The sequence below is a fragment of the Camelus dromedarius genome, chromosome 10 (assembly GCF_036321535.1).
Source record: "Camelus dromedarius isolate mCamDro1 chromosome 10, mCamDro1.pat, whole genome shotgun sequence".
Lineage (NCBI taxonomy): Eukaryota > Metazoa > Chordata > Mammalia > Artiodactyla > Camelidae > Camelus > Camelus dromedarius.
Window position 1 is genome coordinate 68,069,038 of NC_087445.1, and position 14,761 is coordinate 68,083,798.

The 14,761-nt window shown below is 35.1% G+C and overlaps 1 protein-coding gene across 4 annotated transcripts in view; it reads left to right on the plus strand.

Moving 5' to 3' along the window:
- RABGAP1 (RAB GTPase activating protein 1) overlaps positions 1-14,761 on the plus strand; it is a 134,637-nt gene that overhangs the window by 25,492 nt on the left and 94,384 nt on the right. For all 4 annotated transcript variants that reach the window (XM_031450405.2, XM_031450401.2, XM_064490500.1 and 1 more), the window contains 2 exons: positions 11,643-11,877; positions 12,802-13,006. In XM_031450405.2, the coding sequence (XP_031306265.2) occupies positions 11,643-11,877; positions 12,802-13,006 (440 nt within the window). The remainder of the gene's footprint in view (positions 1-11,642; positions 11,878-12,801; positions 13,007-14,761) is intronic.

A 14,761-nucleotide genomic window follows, 5' to 3' on the forward strand; every position in this document is an offset into this window, starting at 1 on the left:
TAAGAATGAAGTACTGATACATAATACAACATGGATGAATCTGAAGAACATTACAGTAGGTGTCAAGCAGGTCACAAAAATCCACAAATTATGGGGTTCCGTTAATATGAAATACATGGAATAGTCAAATCTTTAGAGGCAGAAGATAACTGATTGCTTAGGGCTGGAGATACTGGGTTAAGAGAGTAGATACCTAAGGAAGTAGGGTGTTTCTATGGTAATGAAAATATTTTAAGATTAACTTTGGTGGTGGTTACACATACTTGTTATTATACTCAAAACATAGGATGTATACTTTAAATGGGTGAATTATATATGTAAATGTCCCAATACAAGTACTTAGGAAAGCTGAGTGAAATATAATAATTAGCTTTTAATTATGTAGCTCTATTCACAAGAAAGTTAAGAAAATTCCCAAGGAACGAAAGCAGAGAGGGAGATGAAAGCCAGAAGTGTATACATGAGCTGACATTGGGCAAGACTGGGATCAAGAAGTGCAGATAGGAGGCTCTTTTAGTCCCAAAAGGGAGAGATAATGTTAACTTGGACTAGAGAGTGAATGTATTCTGATTAAGGATATATTTTCAAGGTAGAACTAATTTGTGTTAGGGTGGGCAAATTAGGTGTGGGATTTGAGGGAAAGAGAAGTAAATGATGATTTCCTAGATTTTGGCCTCAGCTGTTAGGTATATAGGTGTCCTGTTTAGTGAGATGGGTAAGAGATAGGAATACCAGGCTTAGGGCAGGGAACAGGGGAATCAGAGTTCTGTTTAGGACATTAAATTCAAGATGACTCTTAGATGCCCAGTTTTAGATGGCACGTTGTTAGTCAGATTTATGAGATTGATGCTCAGGAGAGATTGTGGCTGACATCAACAGTATATAGATGGTATTCAAAGCTATGGGAGTAGATGAGATCACCCATAGAGTGAGTATAGATGCTGAATAGGTGATTGATAAGAGTTCATTATTCTTAGGGTACTTCAACACTTAGAGATTGAGGTGAAGGGAAACCACCAGAAAAGACTGAGAAGAACTAACTTAGTGAATTATAAGGAAAACTAGCATATCGTTGAATGCCTTGGAAAAGAAATGAAGTGTTTTGAGAAAGCAGGAGTAACTAGGAATGTTTGATTGTTCTGAGAAGATAGAAGCCTAGGTGATCCTTGGGAGTATTTTTTGTTTTCAAAGAGAAAGATGAGAGCATGAGCAGGATTACGTCGGTTGGGTAGTAAATGGGAGGTGAGGAGGAAGTGCCAATAAGTATAGACAACTGTTCTGAGGATTTTTGCTGAAAAGGAGGAGCAGAAAAATGGAGTGGTACCTGAAGGGTAATATGGAGTCCAGTGAGGAATTTTGTGATATTTATATACTGAGAATTATCCAATAAAAAGAGGGCATTGCTAGTACAAAAGAAGAGCAAAATCTTTGATTCGATTAGGGAGGAGGCTTTCCTATGTATAACTGAAAAAGTTAGCCTAAGGTGCTTATAGCTTAGGGTAGATGGCAGTTGTTAAAAATGTTATTGCAGTTATTTTTGCTAGTTTTTGCTTTGTAACTACCTCAGAACGCAGTGGCTTAAAAAGCAATTTGTTATTTCTCATGATTTTGTGGATTGACTGGACAGTTTTGCTAGTCATGCTTAGGCTCATATAACTTCATTCAGCTGTTGTGTTGGCTGGAGACTGGGCTTGATTGGGTCTTTCTATCTATGTAGTCTTTCAACTTAGATTTCTTCACATCATGGGGATCATAGGGCAGATGTGTAAGCTATAAGGTCTCTTTTAAGGGTAAGGCTTGTTACATGGTGTCACTTATGCCACATTCTATTCGTCAAAGCAAGTCACAAGTCCAGCCCAGATTCATGGATTTAGAGAATAAGACTATACCTCTTGATGGAGGAACTATAGAGATTTTATGACTGTATTGAATTCTCAGCATCGATATAATTAAATCTGTTCTATGGTAGAGGTTAACAAAAGGATGCTGTAGAACAGAGTGGGTGGAAATTTATCTCAGCTGTGTGGACGATTCAGGGACGGCTTCTTGGAGAGAATAATGCTTTAGGTGAGCCCTTTAAAAAAAAAAGCTTCATGTGATGGTGTAATTTAAAAAACAGGTATTTTTCTTCATAAAATGTTTTGACAACTCACATCAAAATCTGAGAATGTTCCATGAATTCAGAGCATGTTGTATTTTCTCTACCTCACTCCTCTGGTGTAGGAATCTTACACCCTTATTTCTTAGCCAGAGGTACTCTATGAATGTTAGTTGCGAGTATATTGATGAGATAGTACTTTTGAGGCAGAAAGTTAGAGAATTTTTTAAGCTTTTTAATCTTTGTAGCATTTTCTTCTTGAAAAATCCAGCTAACATTATTTTGGTTAGAAAAAAATTGCCAAGCTTTATTAAAATAGCAGATACAGAAGTCACTCTCACTTAGTACTGCCTAAACCAATCTTCTGACTCAGTTTCTAATATTGTTTTAGAGTTAGATGATCTTGTCCTCTGAAATACAGACCTTTTATTCAGAGTTGCTGAGCCATTAACACACAATTATATATTAAGGGGATCAGAGTTGGGGGGGAGACATTTAAGTAAATATATCATCATGACAGAATTCATCAAGTACTAGAATATAGATAGATATGAGCAGAATTATATGAGAACGTAATTGTTGCCTGAAGAAGAAAAGAAATTTTCATAGAGAGGTAACAATTCAGCAGAGCCTTAAAGAGTGGTTAAGAATTTCCCAAAGAAGTGAGCCCATGACATGTGGAAAGATCAAGAGGCTTGAAAGGGCCTGGAGTCAGGACCACTGCATACAGTAGAAATGAATGTGCTTGCTTTTCTTTTTGCTTCCAAGATGTAAGTAGCCTTCTTGTCATTTTTTCCCTCTTAATGATAAAATAATGTGTGTTTGATATAGTAAATTCATAAAAGAAAAGTAAAACCTAGCCATAATCCCTTTGTTTATTAGCAAAGCAGTCATAAATATTTTGGCTCCTTCTTCAGATGACTTTATTTATTTATTTTTTTAAAGTGAAAGCAAGTTTATTTAGAGAGATACACTGCATAGACAGAATGTGGGCTGTCTCAGAAGGCAAAAGAGAGAGCTGTGGTGGTCTGGGCTGGAATCTGCATAGACCACGAGGTGGGAAGTTGTTAGGTTTTATGAGCTCAGTAACTTCATATGCTAATGAGTAGGCGGATTATTCCAACTGCATTGGTGAAGGGGCAGGGATTTCCTGGAATCGGTCCCCCAACCCACTTTTTGACCTTTTATGGTCAGCCTAGGAACTGTCATGGCACCTGTGGGTGTGCTGTGAGGTTCAAGGAATCTTCTGCCTTCTTGGTTCTAACCAGTTTGTCCTGTCCTCAGTTGCTATTTCATTCTTTCAGTGATTGTGCCCTGCCCCCTTTCCTCCTATTTCAGTCTGTCCTTAGAGATTTTACTCCCATAATCTTATGGGGAACAGAGGGGCGACGATCTATCTTCTGTAGCTATTTAAGGGCTGAGTAGGGGCGTAAGCCCTGCCTGTCAGGGAATAAAAACCTCTGGGTGCCTGATCTAGGGGGTCCAAGGGCAGAACGGCTTCTTGTTTCGAGTGAGATGGTGGTATGGGCTCGAATTCTTGCATAGCCATCATTTTAATGTGGAACTGTTGTAACCACTTTCATAGCCTTCCTATGAATCTTCTTGAAGATGAAGTACTTTTGCAGCAGCACCAAAGTACAACAATAAATGTCTGTAAATGACAAAAGACTTAAAAGTCACGGTTACATACTGGATTGCGATATAATCAGTAAAGAAACTTGGTTACAATTACCAGAATTATGACTGATTACACTTAACATACCAAATAATCTTAGTTAATTTACTATTTCTCTGAGATGACTCAAGGTTCCTCTTCCATGCACCTTCTACAGCTTTCTTTAACCAGATTACTTTGTCCCATATTTTCTTTTCCATTCAGAAACAACCAGCTTTAGGACAAAATTTGCTTTCTTCTCCCTTAACAAAATGCAGTTACATTCCTCATACCTTCTTTTACTGAAAACACACATCTTACTTTCTGGCATCCTGAAATGTTTCCCTTATTCATTTAGTAACTTTAATTTTACTTTCTTTCCTAGGTACAACAGAAATATTATACGTAACATTGATGACTCTAAAGACATGTCTGTATTATCAAACCAACAAGCTTAAGCTAGCTTCAATACCAGATAGCAATTCAGTACTAAATATTTTCCATATCATGTGGACCTGAAATTAATTTTGGCCAGTTACGTTTATATTTCTGAGTATTTACATAAGCACTTAATTTCCTTTAGCAAATTAAATAGTGCTCTTTTACAAATTAATTAGAAATTGATTGATTAATTAGATATAGAAAATTCAGTTAGTAAGAAAAGTAAAACTTAGCCATAATCCCTTTGTTTATTAGCAAAGCAGTCATAAGTATTTTGGGTCCTTCTTCAGTTGACTTTTTAGGATGAATTCACAAGGTTTTGTTCCTTTCTCTTCCCTTTTTAAATTAATGTTAATAATTCTTAATGGTAATTTTAGTTTGTTTTTCTGTTCCTTCATTTATACAGTAAGATAAAGAGATGGATAATCAGAACAGCTGCACTTTATAAATGAGGCACAAAAGTGATTTAATGATTTATCAAAGATTGCAGAAGGAATATGTGAGTGAATTTGAGATTAGGTACTATGCTTTTCAGTATACAAATTGGACTTCTGGTTCTTTTGTGCTTGCTTTCTGATAAGCACTATATATTTGTTTCAGAATGGCTCAGCTTTTATTCTGAAGCTGAGCAAAATTACTTAGTTTGAACCATTTTCATTTGTATTTTCATTGCAGTATAACATAAGTAGTGGGAACTGTGGACCATCAGGAATTTGTCTTTAATTTTCTGATCATATATGGATTTCTCTAGTACATGCTTTAATTTCCTAAGTATGCTTTCCTGAAGACGTGAGATCTCTTCTGGAATAGCATCTCAAACTGCCTAAAGTAGCTTTGCATAACTGGCAAATCAAGTAGAACCTAGTTGATACAGTTGCAGTGAAGGGAAACAGTAGCTATGGAGTTAGAAGTAGAAAATTAAGACCAGGACATGACTCTGGAGATTGCCTTTGGAACATTTTGTTCTTTGTTTCCATAAATGCAGTTTTGCTCTCAAGGAAATAGACTTGTAGCCAATTGTACCTTGTAAGTGATTACTTCTTTTGTTACTTAGAAAGGCCTGATGTTGCTCCAGTAATTCTTTCGCATATAAATAGTAGGTGTGTTCTTAGTTTTCTCTGGACTGTGGAAAGTGGAAGAGCTGTCTTTTTTAAAAGTTATTATTTGCTTTTTTGAACTTCAGCTCCAGTAGGTAGACCAGAGTTTGTTTAGAAATAGGTTGGGTAAGAAGATACTAATTAGATGCTTACTAATTAGCAGATGCTGTGATGTGAGAAATGAGATAATCCCTATAAAAATCACATGACATAGTGCCTGAAATATAAAGAATACGTGCTGAATAATCATATTATTGAATCACTGAACCCTCATCACAATTCTGTGAGGTAGATATTAACATTCTTATTTCAGAGATGAGATAGTTATTGCTCCCCCAGGTTAATTTGCCTGTAGCGAACAGAGTTAGTGTCAGGGTCATGTCCCAAACTCAGATGTGTCTTACTGTGAAACCCATGTGGTACAGTTGCGTAGACTACACTCTGTACAACCTCAGGGGGTGCTGTTTATGTAGTCTGTGATGTGAATAGTTCCTCCTGGAGTTGTGCCACAAACCAACTCTTATCCCCTTTTTTTTTTTTTTTTTTTTTTTTTTTTTTTTTACTACCACCCTACTTTGTAAGCAGAATTGTAAATAAATCATTCACTGAGCTGTCTCTGTCCTTGCAAACATTCATGTCTGTGTTTATAGTAGCTGCTAAATTGGCTCCTGTATACTTAACTGTTTTTTTCTCTCAATTTAGGACCATTTTAAAGAACTCTCCCGTCCTCTTCTTACAGATTACAGATGAACAGGAATCTGAATATGACCCTTAGTTGTATTATCCATACATATCTACAATGCTCTTTTTATTTTTGTTTGTGCTAAATTAAGTTAGAAGTTTTTGTTGGCCTTCATAAGTTTATTGTTTATGTTTTGCAGCATGCTGTTTGGTCCTGCCCAGTATTCTTATGGTAAATGTTAAACCTTAATGACACTTGGAATAACAGGAAATGTTGGTGTTTGTTTTTGTTCTTTTATAGATGGTTAACAAAACTAAAATAAATCAGATTTCCTTTTTTAGAATCAAAATCTGTAGACTATCCAGGATCCAAATTGGATAAAATGATACTACTTTGACTTCTATTCTTTGCATTTATAAAATTCAGTTCAGTGAACATGCTCTGTAGATACACTACAGAGTATAGAGACCAGTCACTACCCGAAGCTTTGGGATTATAAAGATAATTTAAGAAACAGTCTCTGCTATCTAATAATGCCCAGTCTGGTTGAAGGGGCCCACTAAACAAAGTAGCAATACTAGAATAAACTTGTATGCTAATGTTACGGTAGCACTCTCTAAGGAGGGAGTGATTAAACCTCATTTATCAGGTTAAGGCTTCCCAGAGGAGGTAACAGAATTTAAGCTTGGGCTTTAAGAGTAGAAAGGAGGAGGAGAGGATGGCTTTCAAGGAAAGGGAACAATCTGTGCAATGTCTACGCGTTTGAAAGTTTATGATGTGTCTTGGAGAAGTTGAGTAGTGTGATATGACCAGAGAGATGGAAAGGTAAATTGGCAGACTTGAGAGAAACTCATAGAGTATAGTAATGAATTTAGGCTTTACCTTATGGGCATTGAGGAAACGTGGAAGGATTTAAAGGTAAGGCAGTGCTTGATCAGAACTAAGATTTTTCAGTTGTAACTTGATTGGCCATGTGAAAGATCAGAGGGGAGAGGGAAAGAAGGCAGGGAAACTACTGCCCTTCCAGTAGGCTTGTATAAAATGAAAGAAGTTGTTCTATAGCATTAGCTATGCAGAGCTGTAGAAGGGGAAAAATGCACAATTGAGCAGGGATCAGTAGGATTTTTTTAATAGTGTGGAAATAAGAGGCTTGAAGGATGACTGTAATCCTTCATTTGGTCACTGAGTGGGTAGTAGTGCAATTCACCGATTTTTAAAAAAAGGATATAGGTGGAGGATTAGAGTTAAGTGGTGACACAGGAAGTTTGGAGTATCTAGCTGAAGGTGTCTCTCCAGTAGACAGTGAGGGGTTCTAGATTAAATTAGAGATTGTTTGTATATCATTGGAAGCAGATGAGATGGCATGGGAGAGTCTGTAAAATGAAGTTATTGCCAAAAACAGAATCCTGGATTAACACCTTTTGAGAGGCATATAGGGAAAAGGAACAGTTCTGTTCCCAAATTGCATCTTTCCTAGAAACCAAATTTTTTTCTATTTAAAAATAGACTATTTTTTTTAGAATAGTTCAGATTCAGAGCAAAATTGAGAGGAAGGTACAGAGATTTCCCGTATAACTCCTGCCCCCACACACGCGTAGCCTCCCCCACTATCAATATCCCCTTTCTATTTTAAGTCAAGTCTACTGAGGCAAAATTTACACATAATAAAATACAACCCTTCTAGGTAAACAATTCTGTGAAATTTAATGAATGTAAACTCTTACGTAAGTACCACCACCACAGTCAAGATACAGAATATTTTTATTACTTCAAAAAGTCCATTTATGTTGTGTTTTTTTTGTTTTTTTGTTTTTTTTCCAGTCAGTCCTCTTCTCCCTTTCCAGCCCCTGGCAACCAATTATCTAATTTCTGTCTGTAGTTTACTTTTTCCAGAATTTCCATATAAATTGAATTATACAGTATGTGGCCTTTCATTTCTGGCTTCTTTTATTTAGAATAATGCTTTTGAGATTTATCTATGTTATTTTAGTAAGTCACTCATTCCTTTTATTGTTGAGTAGTATTCCGTTGTATAGCTAAGCTACATGGCAGTTTGTATATCTGTTCACCAGTTGATAAACTTTTGCTTTGTATTTAGTTTTTGGCAGTTACGAATAATGCTGTTATAAACATTCACAAACAGGTCTTTCTATAGACATATTTTAATTTTTCTTGAGTAAATACCTAGCAGTGAGTCATAGATAAGGTTATGTTTAACTTTATAAAATTTACATAAAGTGACGGAACCATTTTCTATTCCCACCAGCATTGTATGAGAGCTTTTCAGTTGCTTCAAGTCATTGCTAGCCTTTGGTTTTGTCATGATTGTTTTCTTTTTAATTTTAGCCATTCTTATAAGTGTATAGAGGCATCTTGTGGTTTCAGTTTCCCTAATGGTTAATAATATTGAGTTTCTTTCATGTGCTTATTTGCCATTTGGTGAAATGCCCATTTTTTAAAATTGGATTTATTGTTTTGTTACGAGTTTTAAGAATTCTGTGTATATTCTGGATATAATTTCATCAAATGTATGATTTGTAAATATTTTCTTCACGTCTGTGGCTTGTCTTTTCATTCTCTGAACAGTGTCTTTTGAGAAGCAGTGTCTAATTTTGATAAAGCACATTTTATAATTTTCTCCTTTATGCATACTTTTTGTATTCTAAGAAATCTTTGTGTCCCAGGATCACAAAGATTTTCTCCTTTGTTTTCTTCTGTAAGTTATATAGTTTTAGGAGTTACATTTAGATCTGACCTATTTTGCATTAATTTTTGTATATGATGTAAAGAGGTTGATGTTTTTGCATATGAATGGATGTCAGGTTAAGTCAGCATCCTTTGTTTTATTTTGTTAACCTTTCTCCATTGAATTAACTGGCCAGCTTTGTTGAAATCAATTGGCCCTGTATGTGTGGGTCTATTTTTAGATTCTGTTTTGTTCCGTTGATCTATATGTCTGCCCTTCCACTAATACCAGTGTCTTGGTTACTTTACTTGCAACTACATTTATTTCAGAGGTGATTGTAGTATCTGTTAGGACTATTGGCAGCAAGGAACAGAAAGCCCTGGTAATAGTGAGCTTATTTTTCTCTTATAACAAGAAGTCAGAGACAGATAATTGCTGGTTTAGCTATTCATCTACATGAGGAGTTAACAGATTGTAGCCTGCTAGCCTGATCTGGCCTGCCACCTGTTTTGTAAATCACCCGTGCAGCTTCTTAAAAATGCATATGCCCAGGCTTTATCTCTAATACTGACTTAGTTGCCAGGGTTGGAGGTAAGGGAATAGAGGGAAGACCAGGTATTTTAAATTTAATATGCTCCCTGGTAATAATGATAATTGTGTTGTGTAGTCATGGATAAGAATCATTAATTTAAGGTTCATTCTTGGATTGTGGTCCCCACACTAACAGCATCACCATCTCCTGGAAGCTTTTTAAAAATGTAAATTATCAGGCCCATCTCAGCCTTGCTGAATGAGAATTCTGTTCAGGCCCAACAGTTTAGGTTTTAACAAATTCCCTAAGTGATTCTAACGCATACCAGAGTTTGAGAACCTTGGAAGGCATTGCTGAATGTTTCCCAGATAGGCCTAGGGAAGATTAATTGACTGACTGTGAAAAAAACCAAAAAACAAGAAACTTAATTGATTCAAGTATTACTTTATGTCACAGACAGTAACTTTGAAATTGGATTGAAGGTACACAAGTAATCTAATAAGTGTTGGGTACTGTATTAGACCTAATTATCCAAGGTATAAGTTAGGTTGCTATTTTTAAGCAACTTAAAAAAAAATCAATGTTTTTATGTGTACATTACTTTTTCCTAGCCTTTAAGGAAGAGTTAAAGAAACAGAAGGCAGTTCTTATGTTTATAGACTTTATAAACCAGGGAAGAATGCAAGATAAACGTGTATAAACACAAAAGACAAACGTGTTTTTGTTGGGGTTAGGTATATTTTTGTGATATATTTTGTGAATACATTACAATGGAGGTAGCCTACCCAGAAGAAAAACTCCAGAAGAGTTTGTTTATCCTATATACCAAAAAAACAAAACAGTAATTCATAGCATGTAAAAATATGTCTTCAACTTAGTTTGCTCTCTGATGATAGCCTTCCTGGTTACAATTACTAATCATTTAAACATGGAGTCTAATACCTTTCCTTCATTTGTTTCTAGGAAGCTGTTACTATTCTACTTATGTTATTGATCCTTCCCCTCAGAAAACAGTTTAGGTTCAGTCATGCTATCTTTATTTGCTGTAGGTGATACAATATTTCTTAACCAGTTCTGAAAGAATAAGAGGTTAGTTGGAACTAAGCTCTAGCTTGTTTTTTTTTAAGTGCTTTAAAAAACTTTTGAAAACAGAACTGAAAAAAATTGGATCGCACTTGTGGATGTGTGGGATCAGGCCTATCAAAGAGTCAAAAATTACTTGACTGAACTATAGTTCCATTAGCAGTAACTGTAAATATAAAAGGAAGTGCACAACAACAGATGCTGTCATTAAAGCCAAGAGACTGAACTCCTGTCTGGCCCTTATTCCAAGTCAGGAATAGCTGACATGTTAGAATTTCCTTGAGAAAATGTCAGCAAAGAAGGCTTAAACTGTTTATTTCTCAATCATAATTTATAGCCAAAGGGACTTGAGTGTTACAGTTATAAAAGATGTTTGAACTGGGTTTATTGGTAGTCCAGAATTACCTCTCCTCTGTTACTGGCATTTTGCTTCCTAACTTCTGTCCTAATTTTACTGGGAAGACTTCATTCTCTTTAACAATTTCATAGCCCCCACCCATTTTAAATTTTTGTCAGGTTTCAGCCTTGAGAAATCCTCCTAAATCAGTCCCTCTTTTCCTAAATTAATTCTTTTGTTAATTTTTGTAGTGCTTCTTGAATAAGCATTTAGGGACAATACTGGATTTTGTCACTTGTGGTTTTCCTTAGCATTGGGCAGTTTCCACTTGATTGTACTTGTTTACTTCCTTGTTGAGCAACTAATAATGAACCATCATGACTCTGGAAGAATGCTCACCACTGTTGAAATGGAGTGCTTCTATTCCTCAGGGCTATTTTATACATGCATCTCTCCACCTTTGTTCAAGTGTCTCAGAACTTTAAGAACCTGTTTATGTCAGGGAAGTCTTCAGAAATAAAGGAGATTACTTACAGCAAGGGTGGTAAAGTATATGTGAAGATTTATTGCTTAATAATATGTTTATTACTTTATTTTATTACTTTATTTATTACTTAATAATAGTATGTTTCTATTGATCATTTTTGGAAACAAACACATTTTTCCCTTTTCCCTATGGATAAGAGAAGCTTCTCCTCAAAACAAGTTTTGCTTCTCACCAGGCAAGTAAAATTACAAATATTTTAGTTGGTGGTAGTTTAGGACACTGTAGAAAACTTTTAATAGTGTCGACAGACTATTACATATATTTCTGGGTATTGGTCTCAAATTCGCTATACACTTTTTCATTAATTAAGAGAGCAGCTGCAGCTCTTATTTATTGCAGATCTTGATTTTTTCAATTTTTTAAAAACACTGAGAAAATATCTATGTATCAAAAGAATTGCTGATGACTTTCTCTAGAATGCGGACCCATTTTAATCAGTACTGGCCTCTCTCACTTTGTTGACTGTGTATATTTGTGACCCTTAGATTATAGGGAATGGAAGTGAGCAGCAGCTGCAAAAAGAGCTAGCAGATGTGCTGATGGATCCTCCAATGGACGACCAGCCAGGGGACAAGGAGCTTGTGGAGAGGTCACAACTGGATGGCGAAGGAGATGGGCCTCTTTCTAATCAACTCTCAGCTTCGTCCACCATTAACCCTGTGCCATTAGTAGGTCTCCAAAAACCAGAGTTGAGCCTGCCAGTGAAACCTGGACAAGGAGGTTAGGATTTAGGATTGCTGCATTGCTTGCGTAACTGAAGGTTATTGTTTTTAATATTTGAGTGTCCACTCTGTACTAGGTTTGATTCTGAGCAAGTAAAAACGTTATCATGTTCTCTAGAATCTTTAGATTCTAGATTTAGGGGGATGTGAGGGTTAGGGGGATGTGAGAGGAGTGTGTACCATTCTGATTTCCCTTTAAATGTATGTCATTTATACCAAAGAAAGAGAAACAGTAGTTATATGACATTGAGGGAGTCTTACTTCAGAATGTTTAAAGATTTTTTTTCAGGAAAGAAGGAATTTGAATACAGTTTTAGAGAAATGGAGGAATAATGCTTGGTGAAGAGATGTTTGCTCCAGGCCTGTATAACTCTGTGGGAATAGTTGCCAAGTCAGAAAAAGGAGCTGAAAGACATAGCAAGGAAGGAGGAAAAGAGCAATTATAAAGGTTCATTGAGGAAAAGGTGTTAAAACTGTAGATGTTTATTGGGAAAGGGAAAGCAAGGGGATTGAGAAAAGATGATAAAGTAGCTAAAATGATGAATGAGAGAAATAATTACACAGTGCAGATTAGAAAGAAGAGACAGGATTTTTCAGGATAATAAAATACTAACTGTATCTTTGACCTGAATGTAAATCAAAAGTCAGAACAAATTAGAAGAGTCTGAAAGGTAAATGAGATCTGAATCTCAGGTTACCTTTTAGATTTGGAATTAACACTACAGCCATACTTAAAAATTTTAGTGTTGATGACAGAGTTCTCGTGTGAGATTTCTGGCTTTAATGGGTATTTCTTCTGAGCCAGTGGCTTGCTATCTCTTTAGTATTTAATTTTAGAACCTAAATGTAACTTGTCAATTTTTATTGACATGCATGTCAGTAAAATATCAAAATGAAAATCACCTCTAATTGTTTGTTTCAGATTCTGAGGGGTCAAGTCCATTCACACCAGTGGCCGATGAGGACAGTGTAGTTTTCAGCAAACTAACTTATTTAGGCTGTGCCTCAGTAAATGCTCCCAGGAGTGAAGTGGAAGCCTTAAGGATGATGTCTATCTTAAGGGGCCAGTGTCAGATATCCCTCGATGTAACCTTATCGGTGCCGAATGTTTCTGAAGGAACTGTGAGGTAAGACCAGCTTTGTGAAATGTTTGTAACATTTGATCACATTTATGACCTATAGTTTTAGAAAGATGCAATAGTGAACAAAACACATAATTATTTTATTCACGTGATGTTTAATTCATCTGGCACTTAGTTATATCTTTCAAGGATTGTGACCTTTATGAAAAATGGTCACTCATATGAACAGTTTTTTATACTCTTCCCCATCCCAATTGTGTGTAGCACATTAGAAATTTAAATGTTTTGGAGATTATTGAAATATGTTGACCTAACTAATTAATTTATATCTTCTGGTTTCCCCCAGTACAAATACTAGCTTGACACGTTAGTTCAATAGGAATTTCATGCTGATTTTGGAAATTAGAAAAACCTGTTGGTAAATATTAACTATTCCAGTACAGTTCCTAAATTTTTAAGATGAGGAAATTGAGGCCCAGAAAAGTCTCTAGAAATGGCTATTATTTATACTAACTGAAACAAATAACAATAAAGGTAGCCAATCAGATGTCTATATATGAGCTAGCTAAGTACAGAACTCTAAATAATGAGATGAACACAACTAAATTAAAATAACTTTTTTAATTATGAAAAATACACACCTATTTCTGAAAAATCAGAAGACACAAACAAGCAAAAATTTAGCAAAATACTCTTCTACTTTCCCATTGGTAAACACAGCTAACATCTTGGTTTATCAGGACCCTCATTGTGTATTTGTATGTGTGTGTATTTGTGTATATGTGTATTACGTATGTATATATGCAAGTATAATTATTAAATTGTTAGAATCAACATTTTTAACAAAAATGGAATTTTATAATACATACCCTTTTGTAACATGCTCTCTTCACATAGTTTTGTTATATCGTAAGTCTCTTTCCATATCAATAAATATGATTAAAAATTTGACTTATGATGGCATATGATGGATTATTCAGAAATAACAATCTCTTATGTTACACATTTTAATTTTTTTAATGGGAAAAGTGCTAATAATAATAGCTGATATTAAACTTTGGTCATATGGGCACATAAGCACTTAACATAGTTTTCTTATAAATATTATTTTCGAGCTAAATTTTTATACATTCTTAAATTTTCTGAGGATCAGAATTCCTATATGTAGACTTTTTAGGTCAAACGTTTGTCCAATTTTATTGCTTTTCATACATTGGCAAATAGCCATCTAGAAATATTGACCTAGTTTGTACTTTTATCAACAGTGTATGAGAATATATTTCTCTAACATCAAGCATTTTGGATTTTTATGGTAGTAAAGTTGTAACTGTGTGGGGATAGCAGTAAGTTAATTAATATTCCAATTATCTGCCTATGTAATTCTTCTCTTGAGTATTTTAAAAACTATTTCACACACTCACAAATACTAATTTTTACTGTATTCATTAATGTGAAACTTTCAATAAAATTTGTTTAGTACTCATTTCTGTATGTTTCTTAGTCAAGAGTCATTCCCACAGCTGAAATTACACTTTGTTCTAACATATTTTAATTTTATAAAGACATGAGAAAACTAGTTGCCTCATATTTTCAGAGTTTTTATCAAAATGCCTTTGAACTTGAAGTTAGGTCTTCTTAAGTATTTCCATTATCCCCTGGACTTTCGCCATCAATAGCCCTGCTCATTTAGTGTTGAAATTGCATAATTCCTTTTCATTCTTTCGTAGTTGTATCCTCTTTGCCCAGAATAGAACCTGGGATGTTGTAGGTATCAAATAAATATTTGTTGAATTAATATAT